General features: G+C 34.8%; 1 protein-coding gene across 3 annotated transcripts in view; it reads right to left on the bottom strand.

Annotated features, from left to right (window-relative positions):
* Thsd7a (thrombospondin type 1 domain containing 7A) overlaps positions 1-23,563 on the bottom strand; it is a 399,002-nt gene that overhangs the window by 94,462 nt on the left and 280,977 nt on the right. For all 3 annotated transcript variants that reach the window (XM_078040341.1, XM_078040342.1, XM_078040343.1), the window contains exon 7: positions 4,503-4,697. In XM_078040341.1, the coding sequence (XP_077896467.1) occupies positions 4,503-4,697 (195 nt within the window). The remainder of the gene's footprint in view (positions 1-4,502; positions 4,698-23,563) is intronic.

The raw sequence follows: 23,563 nt of genomic DNA, 5'->3' as shown, positions 1-23,563 counted from the left end.
TTTGATGCCAAACTAATGATTATTGATTTTACTTCTTGTGCTTTAGAAGTCTTATTCAGGAAGTCATTTCCTGAGCTGATATGTTGGAATGTTGGGCTTACATTTTCTTTTAGTAGGTACAGGGTTTTGGGTCAAATACCTAGGTCCCTGATCTACTTTGAGTTGAGTTTTGTGCAGGGTGAGAGATAGGGATTAAATTTCATTCTACTACATATGGATTTAAACTTAATACTCCGCCCCCCCAAAAAATAACCCTATCAATAAATGAGCAAAAGAATTGAAAAGACACTTTATGGAAGAAGAAATATGAATGGCCAACAAATGTTTGAAAAAAGGTTCAACATTTCTAGAAATTAAACAAATGCAAGTTAAACTACACTTGAGATTTCATCATACACCAGTCAGAATGACAATCATCAAGAGTACAAGCAACAATAAATGTTGGCAAGGATGTAGGGGGAAAAGGTACACTGATATGTTGCTGGTGGGACTGAAAATTGGTACATCTACTCTGGAAAGCAGTATGGAGATTCCTCAGAAAACTAGGAATGGACCCACAATTTAACTTAGTTATTCCACTCCTTAGTATATACCTAAAGGACTTAAAATCCGCATACTACAGTGACACAGCCACATCAATGTATATAGCAGTTCAATTCACAATAGCTAAGCTATAGAACCAACCTAGGTGCCCTTTAACAGATGAATGGATAAAGAAAATGTGATATATATATAACAGAGTATTACTCAGTCATAAAGAATCACTTCATGACATTTGCCAGTAAATGGATAGATCTTGAGACTATCATGCTAAGTGAAATATGCCAATCCCCAAAGCCAAAGATCAAATGTTCTCTCCGATATGTGTAGCTAACCCACAATAAGGTATGCAGGGATAGAAGTTTAGTAGATTAGACCATGGGGAATGGAGGGAAAGAAGAAGGGATAGGAAAAGGAAATACAGTGGAATGAATATGGCATAATTTTCCTATGTACATAAATGAAAACATCACAGTGAAGCCCACCATCATGTACATCCACAAGAATGATGTCCTAACTAGAGTGTGATGTATTCCATGCTTGTATAATTATATAAATATGGTTTCTACTGTCATGAATAACTAAACCCAGTAAATTAAAATGAACACCATAAAATTACACTGATAACTTCCAATCTGCAAACAATACCTCAGGGTTTAATTTAGTTTTCTTTCTTAACATATTTGCCCCAACAGGGTATCTTTGTCACTGTGCCCTTTTCTGACACCCTGCCTCAGGCTACTCCATATTCTAGAAACCTTCCATAACCGGGCCTGGTTCTGCCACTCCACACTGGGCTGGCTGCCTTCATGGATACTGAGTGTCCATCTTTGTTCTGCTTGTGCTCTGACATCCTGTACTGGCCTCTGCTTCCACCGTCTCATACAACCTATGTGATTCTGCCCTTTACACTATTCAGTGACTCTGAAATTCCATGCCAGGCCACCCCTCCTCCTCTGGATGCTCTTCTCACTCAGGTTGGGTTCTAACAGCCCACTTAGGACTAGTGCTGACCCTGCACCTTCTGGCACCTGCTTGACTCCACCTAATGGCCTTTTGGATAGAATTGTCTAGGAAGAAAGAGGGACTAGAAAGAAATGGAAGGAAAGGAAATAAGGTAAAAAGGAGTGCCATTCAATTATTCTATAATTTGTTTAAGAGGAAGAAAGAGACCTGTTTTATCTACTAAATTGGGGCCATATAGGATAGCATTTTACTATATATCTATAGATACAGATATAAATACATATATACAATAAGAAGACTGAGTATATCAGGGGTAATACCAGTAGCTGCATTCTTCTTCGTCAAGCACATACAAGCACTGTATTCTGTATACCCCCTTGAAGTTAAGTTATATGATTCATTTTAGCCAAAAAAGTGAGAAATGATAAAAATCATTTCTAGATGGAAAAATTTAGTTTCTTCTGTGTTTAAATCAATAGACTCTCCAAGCACGTTCTTCTTTTAGGAATTATGGAAATAGGATGTCATATGATAGTATAATGCTGAGACATCTTTTGAAGGACAAACTGCCCTAGAGAATTAATCCAGAATTGTAGCTAAATTCCCTTGAAGAAGAAATAAGTAAACCTTCCTTCTTTTAAGTTCCAAACTTCTGGACTATCTGTTACTGCAGCACAAATTAATCTATCCTTAACAATTATAAGATATAATCTAATTTTCAGTATAATGATGCTGTACTGACAGAGATAAATTTTAAAAAAGGATAGTTTGTAGCATTTATTTTGCAAATCCAGATATACTTTGCAAAGGGACTTGTCCTATGGGTTATTTCACCACAATATTGTATAATTTCTTATCTAAATATTTCATATATAATTTTTCTACTGTGATATTTTTCTTTAAAATTATCACAATAATTTGCTTTTCCAGAGAAACTTAAGAAAATTTAAGACACATACAAAGCTTTAATACAAAGATTTAACTTTTGTAGAATTATGAAGTATTACCTAACAGGAAACATTTAAAAACTTTTTACAGATATGATTGTAAATCACCTGAAAAATAATGCAGAATTATAAAAGGTTCATTCTAAGTAAGAGAAAAATGTGATTCAGCGTTCAGCAAGTAATAGTTATTAAATAAATGTTTTAAAAGATAAATTCTTCATGAAATGTCTCATGCAGTTTTTATCAGTTTTTAGAAATGTTATCAACAAAGGACAGCACATTCTCCATTTACAATCTTCACTGCAGTTCCTATTAAGCATTATGTTTTGAATTCATGCCCTATGATTTATTGCATAGCCATCTATAATTTCCCAGCATGACTTGCTTATTATGATGCAGCTACTAGACTTAATTAAAAATTATCAAAGCCCCACCCTTTCAAATTAAGTGGATGATACATATCAAAGCATAATCATAAATTTCTGCCTTTAAAACATTTCATGACCTTTCAGTGTGAAGCTTGTCTATAGAAATAATGATCTGGTGAGTTTTTGCAAGCATAGCAAAATCCTTGCCATGTGATTCAGGGTGAAGAGTCACTCATTACTAGTCACACAGCAAGTGTCTGCAGAGTATAATGGATTTATAGAAAACAGGGTGACCACAGATCTAATTTTAATGAAGCTCAAGGCATAATCTGAGCTGATGGACCTTGAAGTCTGAATATAATCTATATGAGGTTAGAGTTAATATTTGACAACAAAAGGAATGTAGTTTTCTCTCCAAAAGTTTCTATTTTTAATAGGTGCATTCTTTTTTGTAGCAAGCAGTTAAGTTTATATTTAAGTAATAGGTAAATACTTTTAGACCCTACAAAGAAATTCTAAATTTTCCCATAGACTGACTTTTATTTAATAAGAAATAAATAATAAGAAGAATTTTTCACTCATGTAAACACTCATATGCAAGCCCAACAGAGCTATGTTTGCATAGTTGTTACATACACAGGTAGCAAGTTTGATTAAATATCAATACTATTCAGGTATCTCACTAAAGTACTCCATAAATGGAAAAATTTAAAAAGGTATAAATCCCACAGAATTCTTTCAAAATTATTCATTTTCAGGAATATATAGAAACACATGCTTGCTACAAATAGAAATCATTATTTGTCAGTGCTGAATGTGGATAAAGAGAAGGGTCATTTAACTTGATAATATTTAAATAGCATCTCTGTATTCTTGAGAAAGAAAATGTCTTACTGTCAGACAACTTGATCTACTTCTAGTTCCTTATTCCTGTGTCATTTTCCAGAATGACAGGAGTAAGTATGACATTATATTACCCAGTAAACACTGAAGCCAAATTAACATTTGGATATCATCTTGAGAGACAAATACCAAAACCCTTGTATTCCTCAGCAATAAAGCTTGCTAGTGAGATGTAAATCTGCAGCAAACATGCTTCATTAACCCAATAGGATGAAATGATTTAGAAGCAGCATACTTTGAAAATGAACCAAAAGTATACATGAGACCTTTTGATCTCAGAGTCCATGTTCAGAAGCCTGAATGGTAGAAACTACATGTAATTCTCAGCCAAGCAGTAGCCATGGTGGTGTTGATTTAAAATAACATTTCTTATTACACACAGATGATTCTTTTCTTAAAGAGTCAGATATGATTTCAAAGGGCAAAACTTACTACTAAAACAGAGAAAAATCCAAGAAACAACTGGAAATTGGAATCATTTTTACTTTTTCACAGGTTTAACACTTAGGAATAGAAAGAACCAGAATTATGGAGGTGAGGGGAAAAAAGCAAAATAAATTCACTTGTACCAGTCTTTCCTCCTTTATTAAAGATCCATTTTCAATATTAATTTGAGGGGACAGAATCAAGCTGCCCACCACATTAACAGATGAGAAATATCCTTGGATCACTGGATTTCTGTTAGTTAATTTTCATAGACTATCATCTTAGCCAGCTATAAACAGTAAATGCATGCCAATTTCCAAAACTAAGTCCTGTCTGATAATGATAGACTTACCTTCTTCCCCTGCATAGGCCAGAATAGACCGGGCTCGTATCTGTTTCCCTTCTGTGGTTTTTCCTGAGCAGGTGTGTGAGCAGGAAGACCACGTAGACCAGGCGCTGAGCACACAGTCCATTGGGCATGGGGCATCACAGGCCACAGGAATGGGGAAGATGGCATCTCTGCAAAGCTGTCTGTCCACTTCTTCACCTGGGAAAGACATGATCCCCAACATTCTATCACTGTTAAATCCACTATGATGGTTCAGTTTTGCCACTGGAACAGGTACAGGACAGTACAGCTTGTTTTTCTTTTTAGTCTCTCTGCAGACAATTTCTTAGCTAGAATCTAATCCTGCTATCACAAACATTTCGATTCCTCCTCGCACACACCTTTGTGTATTAAATATAATATCTTTTCTGGCATACATTTGCCAACATAAATATTTCAAAGACTACTTTGCATTTATATAGCTTGTTTTTTTTTTAACCCAGGAAGCTCTAGACAGTTTAACTAAATCTGCAAAAAGATATATTTGCTATGAAATATATGATGCAGAATTAAACAAATAAACCATTGTCTACATTTTTACAATTTACACTTTACTTTGAAGGCTTAACTGAGATATATCTGCTTGAAACTTGTTTGTGACACACGATGCAAGAAGTTGAGACATAAAAATGACAATGCTTGGGTTTGTGTATTTGTATGAAATCAAATGTGATTTAAATGTCTAGGTTGGTATGACATCCAACAATTTAATTTCTCTTCATAATTGTGACTTTAAGAATATGTTTTCATGATTCATCATTTTAATAAAATTAATTATTTTGACATCTTTAAAGCAACCCTCAAATTTCTTCAGGTTTGGTCTTTTTTCATGAACATTACCAAACTCATGAATCCTTCCAAAATATCACTTTTTTTCTACTGCATTTCTATTATCAGAATAAGAGGCTCGAACATCTGCTTAAAGTAATTATGTTAAAAATTCATGAAAATTTCCATGGAAATAAAAAAAATGAGAATTGAGATCTGAGGATAGACTTTTTTTTGTTAAAGTATATACATGGAGCTTATTGAATTAACTGTGTGAAACCTTTGTATGAAATATTAAAGTTAAACCATGGTTTATAAAGGATTTTCTAGTTTCAAGATGAAGTTTGAAAAAGTAATACATTAATCACACAATTAACCATATTTTAACACATGGAACAGATGTGTTGTTTAGCACCATCCCCTAAATTCCTCTGGAGATATTTTGATTTATTTTTAATCATAGAAATGCATAGTTTTTATGGTGGATTTTAACCGTCACAGTAGTACTGTGTGCAAAGCATCTCTGCTACAAAATTGATACTCATCAATATAATGGAACTGAAACAGGTGTAAGCAGAAAGGAGACTCTATAGCAGAGAGAAACCAGACACAGAGCCAAGATAAAATGCATGCTATTTAGAAAGTCCTCAGTATTGTAATTTGAGAATTAGATTTCTCTTTCCAGGCTCGACAATAACTCTATAATAACTCTGAGAGTTATTGTGTCTTTTGTATGATCTAGAAATTGTCTTAAAAATTATATAGTATAATGAGAGTCCTTATTTACATGTTGACTGCTTTACTAAACAATAAAAGTTTATAAAAGAAATTAAGATGGGGAAAGAATGGAGTCTTGTATTTGCATGGACCTTTCTTGGAAATATGTTCATATAACCATCTTATCTGAACTCTGTATGTAGGTCCAGAATCACTCTCAGATTAGTAAAGTAGCAAACACATGGACTGAGGCTTAAAACTGTTTCTTCATTCCACTTTTTGAAGAGAAGCTAATTCTTCCTCTTCGATGGGAAATTTCCCAGTCATTTTTGATTTGTGTATTCTCTCTGTAATATCTAGGCTATGAGTCTGATTTGTTTAATCTTGAATCCATGTTGTCTTTCAGACCACTGAACACTCTTTTGTTCCACATTTCTTCTGCAGCCCATCATTGATTCTACCCTCAAGGGTGTGTTTTTAAAATGCAAATCTGAACATCATAGTCTCTTCATACATATTAGTTGTGGGCCAAGTTCCTTACCAGGGCACTCTAAGCTTCTGCCCTTGCCTTATGTTTCTTCCACATTCTATCCTCAGAAAGCTTTTCCATGAACGGGCAGGCTGCCTTCTCATGCTACCATTTTGCATGTACTGTTTCCCACGTTCTTGCTAAGTCATCTTTTTGTTCTAAGTTTTCTTTTTCTGTGAATCTTCTTTGACTTTCTTAAATTTCCCAGCTGGAGTTGCACTCTACCCTCTTTTCCTACAATACTGCAGAATATCACTTTTGAAACTTTAAATTTTTCTCTGTTTAAAACACTATTACCCACATTAGCATACACAACCCTCTGGCCAGGCATTTTGTCTTATTCAGTATCTTCATATATGATGTTTTTGGTCCACTTATTGTCACTTTGGAGTTTTACAGTAAATATTTATAGATAAGTGTGCTGGGGTAAATAGTCTGCCACATGCAGGTAGATAGGAGAAGACAACAAACATATACATTAAAGCAAGTCCATAAGTCACTGGACTTGGAACAACAGGAAACTTTATCAAAGCAGACAGACATCAGGAAATCAGAAACTGGCATGTCACACCTCCTTCAACCATAATTAATAATAACCTCTTAAAGAAACTACTGTTTTAAAATCATGTCATGGCTACCTCTCCTAACCAGGTCATCATGGACCTTCACAAAGAAAATTTGCTGAGGGCTATATTAAAAACAAACAAACAAACAAAGGGAAATTAAACCACTTATCAATACAAAGGAGGATATGAGAAAATTCCTAAAGAATAAAGGGACTAAAACTTAAAAACCCAGACTTTTGAAGAGCTATGTTGTTCTCTCCAGAGATGGTTCACTCGGTATCTTTGTGATATGTCCTTACTTTGACCTTCTCCAATAAACTCCTGGCTGTTACTCTGTGCAACTTGTTTGAAATCTTTCCTTCAGAATTGCAAGGACTGAGTGTTGTGGACTGCCATGGTTGCCTCAGTGCCATGAAACCCCTCTATAACAAGGGGAAAAAATGGACCTGAAGTCCTAGGATATACATTGCTTTCTGAAAACAAACAAAAAATAAAGCAAAGGAAAAAAAAAACTTTCCAAATTGTTAGTATACTGACCAAGATGTCCTTCACATTCCCCTGCTTCCACTAACCTTAGACTGGTTTCTTAGTGACTATGCTGTGACCTCCTTTACCTTAGAGCATATATTTGATAACATTTGCAATTTAAATTCTTTCTACCTTACTGAAATGGATATAAATTGTCTCATAACTTTCAGACAGTTTTAGTACACAGAAACTGTCTTTTCCAAGGAAAGGTTGAGAATCATCTCTTTGAAATGTTAACATTGAAAGGAACAGTGTCCTGATGTTCCGGACTCTGTAGGAGGGGAGGTGCCTAACTTCCATGGGCTCCAATTTGCAAGCACAAATGGCCTAATCACCCCAAAGCATTTGCAAACTCAGGGATAACTCAATGTACTTGACATATCCCATTGATCAAACCTTACCCTGTGATGTTCTCCAGAACTTTTCCATTAGCTCACTCTGGAACTTAAAAATGTTCCTGCCTTTTGTTTCTGCCAATTTGAGTTCAGTCTCTCCCTATTCTAATATTCTCAAATACCTTCTTTAATTTTGATGCAAATTTTATTTTGACAAACACTTTTTAAAAATTTATTTGATTTTATTTTTTAAATACACAATAGTGGAATGCATTACAATTCTTATTACACATATAGAGCACAATTTTTCATATCTTTCTATATAAAGTGTGTTCATGACAATTCATGTCTTTATACATGTACTTTGTTTTTTTTTGCATTACGATTCTTATTACACATATATACCATAATTTTTCATATCTCTATTTGTATATAAAGTAGGTTGACACCCAATTCGTGTCTTTGAAAATGTACTTTGGATAATGATGTCCATCACATTCCACCATCCTTGTTAATTTCCTGCCTTCTCCCTCCCCCCCACCCCTCTTCCTTATCTAGAATTCATCTATTCCTCCAATGCTCCCCCTCCATACCCCACTAAGAGTCAGCCTCCTTATATCAGAGAAAACATTAAGCATTTGGTTTTTGGGGATTGGCTAACTTCACTTAGTTCTCCAACGCCATCCATTTACCTGCAAATGCCATGATTTCATTCTCTTTTATTCCTGAGTAAAATTCCATTGTGTATATATGCCACAATTTTTTATCCATTCCTTCACTTAAGGGCATCCAGGTTGGCTCCACAGTTTAGCTATTGTGAATTGTGCTGCTATAAACATTGATGTGGCTGTGTCCCTGTAGTATGCTGTTTTTAAGTCCTTTGAGTATATTCCAAGGAGAGGGATAGCTGGGTCAAATGGTGGTTCCATTCCCAGATTTCTAAGGAATCTCCATACTGCTTTCCAAATTGGCTGCACCAATTTGCAGTCCCATCAGCAATGTATGAGTGTACCTTTTTTCCCATATCCTTGCCAATAGACAAACCTTTTTTAACTAGTTTATGATGCAAAATTATTATGGGCTTCACCTTCTCTTTCCTCTTTTCCAACTATGTATTAACCTATTGAGTTCCAAATATCTTTAATCAACAAGCGTCTATGAATATAATTGCTTTCAGGATTTTCTTCCTTTTCATCACCTTCTTCAAACTCTTTCCATTCACCATGATCTCTTCCCTGACACCTTTCTCTGTTTTGTCATCTCAAGTTTCCATATATGTCTTCATTTCTTCAAGACCCTGGTAAAATGAGTCAGGTGGCTCTGAGATAAAAAGTTGTCTTCCTTTCCCTGGCATATCTACTTCTTAATTCAAGACTTGGTAAAATAATTAATATGACCATCATCTTCTTTTGTTGAGATACAATCCATTATAATAAAGTATAGCAAAAAACAAAATTTGCAAATAAATGATAAAAATTTAGGGCTAATCCCAGCCATATTTCTGCATTTTCTTATTTCATTAAATTTAAGCCACCCATTATTGCTCACTTAGTAAACAAGGCATTAAGCAAACAATTCTTTTATAACATTCATGACCTCCCTTCCTAATTACTCTGGTTAAGGATTTTATGTGTGGTTAGGCAGAAAAAAGAGTTTGCTTAGACTCTGCACAGTTTCAACATGGTACCCATAACTCACGCTCCTGTTTAAGGTCAACTGTTATGGCACATTTTTTTAAAACTGGTACAGTACAGTTTTACATAAATAAGGGGTTCATTGTGGTATCTTCATATATGCATCAATGTGATGTTTCATTCCCTTGTATACCCACCCTCCCACTTCTTCCTTTCCAAAGTCCCCTTCTGAAGTCTAGTGGTCTTCTTTTTTCAAGAGGTCCTTTTTCTTTCCTTTTTTCTTTCTGGCTTCCACATGAGAAGGAAACATACGACTCTTGACTTTCTGAATCTAATTTAGCATAATGATCTACAATTTCATCCACTTTCATGCAAATAACATAACTTTGTTTTTCTTTATGACAAAATAAAACTCCATTGTGTACATATACCACCTTGTCTTTATCTAGTTATGCTGACGGACACCTACATTTGTTCCACAATGTGGCTACAGTGAACGGTGAAGCTATAAACATGGGCCATGTTTCATGCATGCTTGCTGAGACAGAGCAGACTAGAATGAGGAACAAAATTGTGAATGAACTCTTGGGCCTCAATTCCTAATCTGTTACTAAAAGTCTTTTCCTATTCTCAGTCTCTGCAATGTATAAATTGTATCCTTCTTTATCCCTCTATATTTAACCAGATCAATCATAAACACCAGGTACAGGGGATACCAGGAAATATCTGCTAGAGTCTTCCACAGGAAACAAGCTTCTTAAAAATTTTACCATAAGAATTTCAGACCCTCCCAGCCCCCACCATTCAATAAAAGGCTCTGGATCATTCTTTGGTTCATGGGTAGTTTTGAATTCTCTCTCAGTAAAGGCTGTTTCCTTCAACTGTAGGTGAATCCCTTCTCCCCTTTTCCTGATTAAAACTCTGCCTGTATATTTGTGCTCATTTGTCTCAGATTCTAAGTTCCTGTCACAAGAATCATCTATGTGTATAATATTTCTGTGGTAATAATTGAAAGCATATGTATTTTGGAATAAAGTATCTTCTTAACTTCATTTAACTGAAATTAATACTGCACTTTATGCCCTTTTCTACCATACTTTTGCCTGCCTGAAAGTTCCAATCTTGTTTCATTTATTTTCATTGACTAAAAAGTGAACTGACTCACATTTATCAAAAAGTGAGAAAGGATAGAAAAGTAATAAAAGATAGATGGAAAGGAAACCAAAGGAAGGACAAGAAAAATATAACTAATTTAAAAGCCTTGTGATAAAGTTCCTCATGCCTTCACTGCAGAGTTCAATTCTCTCTCACAGACCTGTCATGTCGTGAGCCATCCATGGACTATGTGTGTGAGCTGTGTGCTTTTGAACATATGAGGGGACTGGTCTGGCCTTGCACGTTAATTAGGCTGTGTGACACAAGTGTGCCTTTCTTCTGGATCTGCCTGTGATCCTACACAGCACCTGAGATGGGCATGACTTGCCAAGGTGCCAATCAATCTGCTGACCACAAGACATCACCAAGCAAGACTCCACCTTTTGAAACCTTATCCCTTGCCTTATATGGGTGGAGTATTCTATGGAATGTCTTTTCCCCAATAAATAGGGGAGTTCCAGGTGCACTCTCTCTCTTGTTTTTTTCCAGCGCTGCCCAGCGTGTAGGTGACCCTTGGGTTGCAGAGCAGTTCCACCCTCAAAATTCATGTTTGAGTGTTGCATAGTTTCTTCCCCATTTTCTTAGTTTGTTGTTGTAGCCAGCTCCTTTGAACCTAGCTCATCTCATCAGTCTAGACTGAAATGGGACTGTCATTTCCAAATTTCTAGGAAAACTACAAATCTTCCCTCAATCATAAAGTTGCTGGAAATTCACCCACTTGTTAAAATTGCCCTGTGCATCAGTAATTTGCCCACTAATGCAAGTATTTTTAGAACAGATCCAACTAAGGGAAATACAAAACCTATAGATAGGTTACTTTCCCCATGTTATCTATTGTTCAGATAATGGAAATGACATCAACTTCAGGATCCTGAAAATTGCCAGACTACCATAAACCATCTTGTGATCACCAGACTGATGTCATTTTCACTTACCTTCCCAAGCCAAAACATCACCACGTTTCCTTTAAAATAAATGCTTGAGACACCCCAAAGTATCTCTCTTTCTCCAGATGGCCTACATTCTCCCTCTAGATAGAAATTGGGAATAGAGGAAAGGAAAAATAGACTCTAAAAGAGAAATGCCTACAAGCTGATGGGATGCAAAAAATACCCATGAATCTTTAAAATGCAAAGCAAGCACCTCTGAGCAACCCAGTCCCTGTACTTAGCCTGCCTGCACCCTTGGTCCACATGCCTGATCCGTGCCCTTGCCTGCAAAAAGTAACATGAGACCCAAGAGCTGGAGAAACTGGCACCAAATTGTGTGAATCCACCTTAGCACTACATCTAGTCCAGCTCCCAGCAACTGTCCCTTTATAAATATTAACATCCTGCATGGATGGGTTGCTGTTTCTTGAGGGTGTTCCACATTTTCTCTTGAGTGTGTATTCCTTGCTTTACCCCAAGAGCTTCTTACTCAAGCTAGCTGGCATTCTCCCTTGAATAAGTATTTCTTGCTTTACCCCCAAAGATGTCTCTTCCCTGAGATATCCCATATTCTTTCTTTCTTTATATAGACTAAATAGTTTAGGTGAAATTTAGCAACTCTAAGTTAAATATCTGTGCACAATAGTTTTCAGTCATTAAAATTTCTCAAGCTCTTCTAATCAAGAAGGAAAACAATCTGCTCCTGGAGTGGGCATGATGCTCTTCCACTGAACTGAATGAGAGAAATTACAGTACCAAATGAGAGAAATCATGCTACTAATTGAGAAAAATTATATATTATGTTCATTCTGAAGAATTAATCAATACAATCACTAAAGTAGTCTCACTCATTATAATCTATTGGCTCAATTAAGTTACCTTTAAAAGCTACTCAAAAGATGGCTCCACATCGATAGAATTCCATTTATTCTGTGATGAATTAAAACTCCTGTGTAAATCTCTCTAGCTTCACCCTCCACCACTGGAAGGCATTTCATAGGTTCTGATCCATTTAGTTCCTTCAGGAATCTTGTAGGGCTCTTTGTGGATGAACACTGTTTGAGTGGCTTTTTTTTTTTTTAAGGCCTTGGTAACTGGTTACCTCACATTCTTTCTCTGAGGGATTCTCACACTTCCAATCTGTCCTGCAAATTATCAAGCAAATAGTCTGCCAGCCACACTGCTGTGACCATATTACACCCTCTAAGGACTCCCTGTAGTTCTCCTGATCAAGCATGCATTCATGTTTGTTGTATTTTAAGACATTCCACTGTCTGCCTCCACTTGACATAACCTGCCTACCACGTGCATTTTCCAGGCTCCAAGTAGAGCTTCAACAAAACAAGGCTCAATGGGTCCTATAACTTGGAAAGGAATGACTTCATGATTCCTTTTCAGTCCATTAGGAAAAGTTTAAAAATGAATCTAGTTGTGAATTTTCTTGCTTAAAACAATTATCATACCTCTCTGTCTACCCACCTACTTTTTATTATTTCTTTAATATTCACAAAACTAAAAAGAAATTTTAGTTATTCTATATATTCCACATAGAGTTATTACAAGAGCACAATGTGCAAACAAATCTATAGGATATTAGTAAAGTTACAAATAATTTAAATATACCTATTTTGTATTTTATAATCTTGCCAGGATTAGTAAAGCAATCAAGTGACTTAGAAATATTATCTTTGTCACAAAAAATGCAAAAATAAACAGTGTTTATTTTGATGAGAGATCATGGATTGATGAAATAACAAGAGATGGTTCACAGGAAAGAATTTTGAAGAGAAATAAACCTGAATGGTATTCAGAGGAAATAGAAGTTATATTATTAGAAATGAGGAATAGAGAACAGTATAAATGTAGGAGATTGGTTTACCTGGGAAGCAGAAACTGATCCAAAGAATTAATCATCATCATTAAACTTTTCCAAGACCTTCTACTCTATCCTCTGATGTCCTCCATATGGAAAGACTGAAAAGTTGGAACCCTAGACATTAAACTAAAGCCTACACAGCTGAGGACAGTGTGTTTTCTCTATTGAATCCTCATAGTTGTAGTGGAATGTCTGCCAGCATATCCTGGAAAGGAATTTTAAGGGAAAATGAAATTTGATGATGGAAATATTCTACTAATTGGTGTCGAAGATGTTCTCTTTCACATTGGAAACCTCAACTGTGTTAGGGACTTCTAATGCTCAGAGCCATTTCAGAGTTAGTAACAGTCATAAGATTTTGCAATAAAAATGTATGTAGCTGATAAAGAATGAGAAATTGTAGGCTCAGCAATTGAGACTGACTTTCCTTCCTTCCTTCCTTCCTTCCTTCCTTCCTTCCTTCCTTCCTTCCTTCCTTCCTTCCTTCCTTCCTTCCTTCCTTCTTTCTATTAGCTCCATGGCCTTGATCTTGCTAGGCAAACATGCTACCACTGAGCCACATCCCCAGCCCTTGGCTCAGTAATTGAAATACAAAGTCTCTTAAATTAAAAAAAAAATCAGACCATTATTAATGATGATTGACAGAGTCTAATACTGACAGTTGTGTCAAATATTCATATATGTTCAAGAAAAGCATTAATTAGTCTGGGATGGGCCAAAATGGAAACAAGTTAGCATATATCAAAATTAAAGGAGTAAGAACAAAGAATCTGGACAAGATAGAATAATTATTCTTGCTGATGTGATTAAAATCTGATGGGTAATTTCTAAATATTCCTGTCTTTAGATCCCATCAGAGAACTACTCACTTGGATGAACAGAGGAAGCTTTTGGGATTCCTCATTGTTAAAAGATACCTAAATGATTTAGATATATCAGTGTTTTGGAATTAGTCTATCTACTCCTTCCTGACTAAGGACCAAATGTAGAAGGAAGGGTTAATGGTTCAAACCCAATTCTTACAACCATATTTATAAATTGAAATTATTTGTACTTTTAAAATTAAACTAAATCATATTGGCCTTCTGTGCCATTTTAATCTAGTTCTAACAACTTTTTGTTTTTCATCTCAAGCTCTGAGCAATGACTTGGGTATTTTAAGGAGACACAAGTGAACCAGATTGGACTCCCTTTTATTTCAGGGTCTTCTATGAACAGACAAGATTATGCCATTTTTCATAGTGGTGTCCTAAAAGGGACATTTGGGGGCAATATCATACAGTTTATAAGGTATTTGATGAGTGTTAGGATGACAATTCGATTATAAAGCAAAAAATCATAATTGCTGCTCTGAAGGAACGTATGCACACAAACATAAATTTATATCAAAACACACTAAATATAATATGACCCAAATCTAGAAACAAGCACAGATGTACATAGTGGGGACTTTACTCTCATAGGAAACAGTAAATATTTTTAAAATTTGAAATGCAATTGTATTAGGGTAAAGATATACTAACTTTATAATATATATTGTGATGCTAATATTTGGTTTGTGTTTGCTGGCTTGTACAGATAAAAGCATTATTGATTTTTAAAGACAAAACCCCACTATTCCAGACACCTGTTCTGATCAGTCAGCACTTGGCAGGTTAATGCTTTGTTAAATAGTATGAATAAAACTTCTAGGTGTAATCAACCAATTTTTTGTAAGTGCTATTCTCTTCATTCCTGGTGTTTTTAGTACAATCTCAAAAGAAAAGAAAAGAAAAGAAAACAACAACAACAAAAAACCCACACCATGTGACTCAGATTCTTTTCCCCAATCCATCAAAGAACTGATGCAGGACTGAAATCCAAGGTAAAGTGTTCCCACACGTTTCCTTACCACATTGTTTTCCTGTTTCAAATTCTATTAACTACAGTGATAATGACATCTAGGAATGAAAGGAAAGGAGAAAACATATTTGAAAATCTACTACATCTAAGCAGAGAATCGTTATGGCAATTCAAGAAAAAAATATTTTTTAAGTCCCTTTTTAATGCATTTGAAATAGAAGATCCAACAGAGTTGTTTCCTCTGCCCTAAGTCAAAAGATATTTAGGGGAAAAAGCAGGTTTTCAAGCCCATATTACCAGAAGGTCTATGTTCTAGGCATAGCATCTTCGTTTCTATGCACAAACATCTAATAGATGCCTAATGAAAGCTAGTTATTTCACTTGTATCTTTATATTACAACATTTTCCAAAATATTCCTTTTTTTCCAGAGCATAATCTTTCCTCAAAATGTATAAATTCAAAGTAGCATATTGCAGTTTGGAAACCACCAATAATAAGACTTTGGGAATTCGATCAATCACTGTACAGAGACAACTTTTTGTAAATGGATTTTTAATTTCATTGGGAGTTTATTCTTCTGTGCAGTGTAATTGTTTCTGGAATTTGAGCAATGCTTTTTTGAGCAAGATGACCTTGATATGTTTATTTTATCAAAGTCATAGCTTAAAGGATTTCCAGAAATGTTACAGTTAAAAACAAAACTCTGATTTACAAAGCATTACTTTTCAGACAAAATTCTGGCTTGTAATTTAATCTTTTATTTTTAACACCTTGTATATATGTGCTGTTTGGCTTCATACTTTCTGTGGCTAAGAACAAATGCAACAACTAGCTAAATAAGATTTGGGAGCACCATTGGTCATTTTTGCATAAGAAGATAGCTGTTAGAAACAACTAGATAGGGCGGGGAGTGGCTCAAGCGGTAATGCGCTCACCTGGCATGTGCAGGGGCGCTGGGTTCGATCCTCAGCACCACATAAAAATAAAATAAAGATGTTGTGTCCACCAAAAAATAAAAAATAAATATTAAAAAATTCTCTCTCTCTCTCTCTCTCTCTTGAAAAAACAACAACAACCACTGGATAAGTGCATAAGAAGATAAATAAACACAAGAATGCTTTTGCCAAATAGTAGCTGGGTTACTAGGAAATGTTTATCATTTTCACTTACAGATTGATAGCACTGTTATCCCCAGTTCTGTAAGTAGCTGCTAAACAGTATCAATGAAGATAAAATCAATTTGAACACTTTCTATTGTGAAGCCGTATCTTCGAGCATTATGTGGCAAAATACTGCTTTCTAGAAGACATTTAAAAAAATCAAAACCACTGCTGACTTAGACAATTCTTTAAAAAGTGTTTTTTCTTATATGCACATGCAAGAGATGGAATAGAGACTGCTCATGTGATCAGAGAGAAGATGCAGGCAGAATGAGTTCCAGAGATAATGTGCTAAGACTTTTGAAGTCTTTATCCTGAGGGTAGGAATAATAAGCTACTTTGCTTGGGTTTGGATGTACTTATAAAGCCAGGGGGAAGAATGGATGAGATAAAATACACTGAATCAAAATAATAGGGGATTTGGAGAGTTAAGATATTTAGGCAAGTGCAGTTACTAGGAAGTCAATGAAAAGAATAATAATATAGACTTAAATAGGAGAACTTGTCAGTCTTCTAACATCATGATTTTTAAGTTATAAGTTCTACAGTCAGAAGTGTACACAAATGCTATGTTCATTTATAAATACTGTGTTTCTGATTTTCAGTCTAAAAGCCATGAACATAAAAATCATAATGTGGAGCTAATAATTGCTGACATTTACTATGTATTGTTATGTACATGGCTCTGAATATATTTATAGGGTTTAGTTGATATAATTTTGCAACAACTATTTGCAATAGACATGGTTATTATACTCATATCATTATACAGAAGGAAACTAGGCATAGAAATTGATTAATATGTCTAAATTTACACTATGCTGTCTGTCTTAGTAGTATAGGAGATGTGCTTGATTTATTTGTCTATTTTTGTGATTCTCTAGCGGAAAATCATAGTGTGAATAATATCAGAGAACTGTGAGGAATGATCTAGTTCAAGGATTATGAAATGAAGTCCATAGTTCAAAAGAACTTGCCCAAGATCACACCATAGTTATTGATAGAACTGGGTTTCTAGTATATTCAGTGATCATATGAAGCTAGTTAGAGCTGCAGCATTTGTCATTTTCTTGTCAATAAGGTCACAATATCACTAAAGAGATTATACATATTCCTCCATATCATTGTACTCAATTATGTGACATACCAAGAAAACACAAAATATGCCTCTTGGCTGGGGATATAGCTTAGTATCCAGGATATGAGGCCCCGGGTTTGATTCCCAGCAGCAACGAACAAAGCAAAACCAAAACAAACCCCCAAAACTTCTTCCAAGATCCACATACCTGTGGTAATTTAAGGTACTGACAGCAATCTTCAGAAATATTATCTCACTTATGTGAGGAAACTACAGATAAAATATGAAAGCAACAAATCTCACTCAAGTATGCCATGGATTAGAAATATAAAATGCATATTTTTGAAAATAAAGTAACACTAATGAAGAAATTTAACCAATTAAGCATTAAATCAAAGTTGACCATCATTGAATTGAGGTCAGTAAAGGACCTGAGGCCAAATTATTGTGAGACTTTATTACAGAAGACAACATAGATGTCATGAATCTGGAAATGAAACTATCCAACATAAATCAGTAAGGTAATTTTAATGAGCATGGATCTGCTGAGATAGCCAGATGTATTGGTGCATCTCTCAAATTTGGAACCAGTGGTTTTGATTGAAAGGGGTCCCATTCCATTTCTTTAGGAGACTTGGGTAATGATGTAATTTCTAAGAAAGCAGTCTAAACAAAGCTAATCCCCAGTCTAGCTTTGATCCAAAGGTACTAATCATCCTTTTGGTCAATATGTATTTTTGAGTGTAATGTACTGTCAATAATTTTTAATACTTAAGAGCACTTTCCACTCAGAAAATGTTTATCTGAAAGATATACTATCTAGGTACATTTCCTCTTGGTTGCACATAGGGGGCAACCAACCAGGGCTTGATAGATGCAGGCCTGTTCCTGATCTCCTGATTCTCAAACTTGACTGAGGCCATCACATTCTCCTGTGGTTCAGCAGGCTGTTCAGCAAGGATATCATTGCTTAGAAATTATCTTGAATTTATGAAACTCTAGGGGCTGACAAAATTAAACTATGCTGTGAAAGGAAGGAGATTGGGTATTCTGAATAGCAGAAAACAAAATTCTTTGACAATATGAAGTAATAATTAAAATTTTGTAGCTCATTTTATCAATTAACCTACTTGTTTGCCTCAAATGTCTTACAAATAAATGGTTACCGATTTCAAACATTCATTTTTAATGTTTGATATGAGAATAATGTAATTTCTAAGAAAGCAGTCTAAACAAAGTCTAAACAGTCTACTTTACTTTACTTTTGCCTTTTCAATGTAAAGTAGAAATGATTTAACAACTTAAAAGAACAGGTATGATCTATGTTTCCCCCAAACCAACATTACATTGTAAAGGTGTATGTGTGAATGTGTGTGTGTGTGTGTGTGTGTGTGTACAATACAAATAAATATACAAGAGTGTGTGTATATAAAAAAATGAGTGGAAGACTTTAAAGAATAGAGGCAAAGTGGTTCTTCTACTCAAATACAGTATAAAATCTCTGACAAAAATAGAAGCACTTAAGTTAAAGGCAGGCATTTTGAACATAAAGTTTAAAGCAAACAATTAAATACATTAGGGAATTTATATAAGAATGGGTTCAGGAAGAATATAATTCTTTCCATTCTATTGAAAAACAGGAATTCATGCAACATTGGTGTGCTTAGTGAAAAGGTTATGGGAAATTTTACTTGCTTATATGTGAGGTAAGGATTCAGAATAATTAGGAAATGAGGCATATTAAACAATTGTCATTTATGCAGTTATTGCATTACTAGGACAAGCTCCATGGCCTGTGATTTATAGATCCTGGAGGCTTATTATCTAGTTTCTTCTTCCTGTAGTGGTGTGGTATGATAAGAATCTGGACTTACAGGATGGAGAATCTGAGAGCACTTCACAAGGAGTATCTGTTTTCTAAAGTACTTCTGAAGGAAATTAAGTATGACTTTATGAAAACAATCTAAACAAAGAGAGGTCAAGAGACTGTCCAGAAGCAGCAGAGTCTCCAAGGCTGGACTGAGCAGAGGCACAAGCACATAGAGAAAATTTAACTTCCCAAAGGGCACAAGGGTTTGGTGTTTTTATTTTTAAAGTTTTTCTGTAAATTAGTATTTTATTAAAGAGAATGCAGTTTCCTATTAATTTTTAAAAATCCAACTTGTTTGTTATGGCTTTTGTTAGTATTTACTTTATATGTATCCTGATCATTCCATTACTGATTTGACAACTCTCTAGGTTCTGTTTTCTACTCAGCAGGCAAAACAATCCTTTCAAGCATAGTTCAGATCATTTTAGTCTTTGCTAAAATCTTCCAGTGCTTTCCAACTAATATGAATTATTTTCCAAGTTGCAAAAGGCCTCTATGATCTGGTCGTTGGCCACCTCTGACCTTCTCAGGCACTTTTATTCTGTTCCAGCTTCATTGGTCTTAGTGTAGCCCTGAACACTTCCAGTGTGCTGTTGACCAGCACTTCTTTCTGACTGTAACCATCCTGTCTGCTATTCACTTACTCTGTGCATTCTGATATTCAGCTGGTTCCCAGATGTCAAGTCCCTGGCACATAGTATATGCTTATTAAATATTTGCTAAGTAAATAAGTGAAGATGATACTAATGATTTTAGAAAATCACAAAAAGGTACCAGGGAACTTTAGGTAAGTCAAGATTTCTGAAGAACAATTTAGAATGATTCCAAGGAAATATGAAGAGCACTTCAAAATTTGCTTAGTATTCTGGACGTTTATTCTATGCTTTAATTGTTTTCATTTCAGTTTTTCTCCTGGCAGGGATCACTCTAAAATTTTTATAGAAAACCTTGTAGTATACATAAGTCACTGAAATTCTCATCAATCTAAAGATAATTCAAAGAAAATGCTTCAGTGACTGATCTTATGACAATATTTAAGACCACTATTTGGGAATTTTGTATTCATGAGTACCTTGTTGCATGCATAAATTATGATTCCCATTTGTTTTTCAAAAACTAATTTGCACTTAGTTGTATATGAAATAACTAATAAAAATGTTATTCTTATTTATAATTCATCAATTCATGTGATATGATATCTACTGCTCTAAAAATTCACAAATTCTCCCCTCTCAGATGTTAAATATAAATACCAAATTATACCAACATAAAATGTTTAAGAATTATGAAAGTGATTATATTTCTATTTATATGTATAACAGATGGAGTCTTCAGTTTTTATTAAAAATATTCAGTGTATATTAAGGTAGCCTACATAATGGGAGAAAATATTTTTGAATCAAATATCTGATAAAGATTTAATCTTCAAAATATGTAAGGATCTCCTACATCTCAATAGCAAAAAAAACAAAGCAAAACAAAACTAATAACCTAGTTTAAAATGGGCTAAGGAATTGAATAGACATTTCTCCAAAGAAGACAGACAAATTACTATAAGATATATGAAAAAATGTTCAGCATTATTCATAATCAGGAAAATTCAAATGGAAACCATAATGCTATATCATCTTATACCTATTGAGATGGTTATCACAAAAATTTAAAAATAAAAAACAACAACTATTGACAACTATGTGAAGAAATTAGAACCTTTGTATACTGTTCATGGACATGTAAAAGTGGTGCAGCTACTATGAGAAACAGGATGGAGGTTCAAAAAAAATTAAAACATACAATCCTGAAATACCACTTCTGGATAATAAACTCCCTAAAATCAGATTACAAATATGGAGAACAGTGACTTGGATCATGTCTCTGATGGCCTCGTGGTTGTGGCTATGCTTGTGTTGGTAACTTTCTGTGCAAAGTGCAGGAAAAGATTGCCCAGTTGCTATGGTGATGTCTTGCCTGAGGAGGTTCTGTGCAATGCAGAGAACTATCAGTGTTGACCCTGAGGATAAAGAATTACAAGCAGTGTAAGATAATTATAATTGCTTGCAAATGCTTTGACCTTCAAGCCTCCCTTCCTTTAAGGAATTTTCTCACAGAAACCCTTTTGATGATAAAACCTGTATAATAAATATGCTGAACTAGCTCTGGCTCATTGTTCCTCCATCAGAGGCTGGTGTCCCACCTGGTCCCAGCTCTCTCTTATAAGTGTTTGTTTGTCTTTCTTAATTCCCCATCATCCCTTGCCAGTTCTTAAGGTTTGGCCATGCAGGTCACAGCACTCAAAGATCTATTAATACTGACTACATTTATTGCAGCACTATTTACAACAGCAGAGATGAGGAAACAACTTATGTGTTCATTCATGAATAGCTGGATATAAAGATGTTATGCATGTGTGTGTGTGTGTGTGTGTGTGTGTGTGTGTGTATGCATGAATATATATATATATATATATATATATATATATATATATATATATATATATATATATATATAAAATGGAATATTATTCAGCCTTAAAAAACAAACAAAAAACCCCAGGAAATTATGTTATTTGCAACAATATGGTTGAACCTTAAGAATATTATTCTAAGTGAAATAACCAATCACAGAAAGTTAAATACTGCAAGATTCCACTTATATAAAGTATTTAAAATAGTCACACTCAGAATCAAAGAATAGATGGTTCTACTTGTTATCATAAAATGTTTTTAATATTAATTTGAAGACTAAGCATAATTAATATTTCCTAAGTTTAGATGAACTCAAAAACAAATGGGTAGAACAGATAAAGTTACTGGATATGTGAACACACACTCATTGTAAGATAATAAGTGTTTGTTGGATTGGGGTATGTTTTGAGTAATTTGCTAAGGTTGTTTAGCTTTCCATTACTTTCAAGAATATTTACCTTTACTTCATGAAAGATGGCGATAATATCTGCTTCAGAGCTTTTATCTATAAATTACAAATATGTATAATTTGGGGATTGGCAGCTAAGTGTCTTTTCCTTTGAAGATGAATAAGATTTTCTTTGTTATTTATATGTCAAGTAATTTTGATTTCATGGTGAACATTTTGAATATTTTATTTCAAGACTTAATGGTCTTTTTCAATTCCTAAAAGAGTGTTGATTTTGTTTTGTGTTTAGCTGGCAATCTATCTAGACAGATCACATAGTCTTTATCTGTGGTCATTTGTTTCATGTTAGTTCATTTTTCTAAGCCATGACTATGCAAACTGCCTAGGACGTATACCACTCAGAGTGTCAGATGAGATTTGGGCAGTAGCACTACCGTGGTTCAAGGCTCAGAGGTTTTTCTGTGCCTATCTGGGTCTCCTCTGCACAGACACGGCTTAAAGGTGATACTCATATCAGTTCATCCACACATTGGTTCTCTCTGGAATTTCTCCCAAATCTTGAGCAGATCTAAAAAAATTCCTTCTATATGAGGTTCCCTTAGAGTTTTAGCTTCCTATATAGTTTACAGTTCCAAATATCTGGGGCTACCTCTGCTGGAGGTGGCAATAGAAAAGAGAGATTGCTATGAGAGGGATCCACCATTATATAGAACAGAAGTTCCTTTTCCTAGTTGCTCTGGTCAGTGAGGCCATCTTTTCTGTTTTAAGGTTCCCACATTGCCTGTATAGAAATGTAGTTCTGTGGCCAGGGCTGGTTTCTAATCAGCGATGGAAAAATAAAACAAATGCCAATCCAAACACTCTGGCTGCCAGTGTTCAGAGGCCTTGTTAGATACTCCAGTAGTAAGAGGTATTTATCTTAGAGTTTTTGCTGTCAGTGCCTTTATGCAGTTTTGCAACTTTATCTCTACTCAGGTCAAAGTCTGAAGACAAATGAGTGCAAAAATACAACGTACTCCCATTAAAAGATTTTTTTTTACAAGTTTATGAATACTTTGTTTTCCAGAATCCCATTATAAATTTTAACTGAGCTTTTGAATTTGGACTTTAGTCTGCCTTCTATGGTTTACTTTTCAGAGACTACATGGACTTGCTTTTGTGCA

The sequence above is a fragment of the Ictidomys tridecemlineatus genome, chromosome 2, assembly GCF_052094955.1.
Source record: "Ictidomys tridecemlineatus isolate mIctTri1 chromosome 2, mIctTri1.hap1, whole genome shotgun sequence".
NCBI lineage: Eukaryota > Metazoa > Chordata > Mammalia > Rodentia > Sciuridae > Ictidomys > Ictidomys tridecemlineatus.
This window is presented reverse-complemented; position numbering and strand designations above follow the sequence as displayed.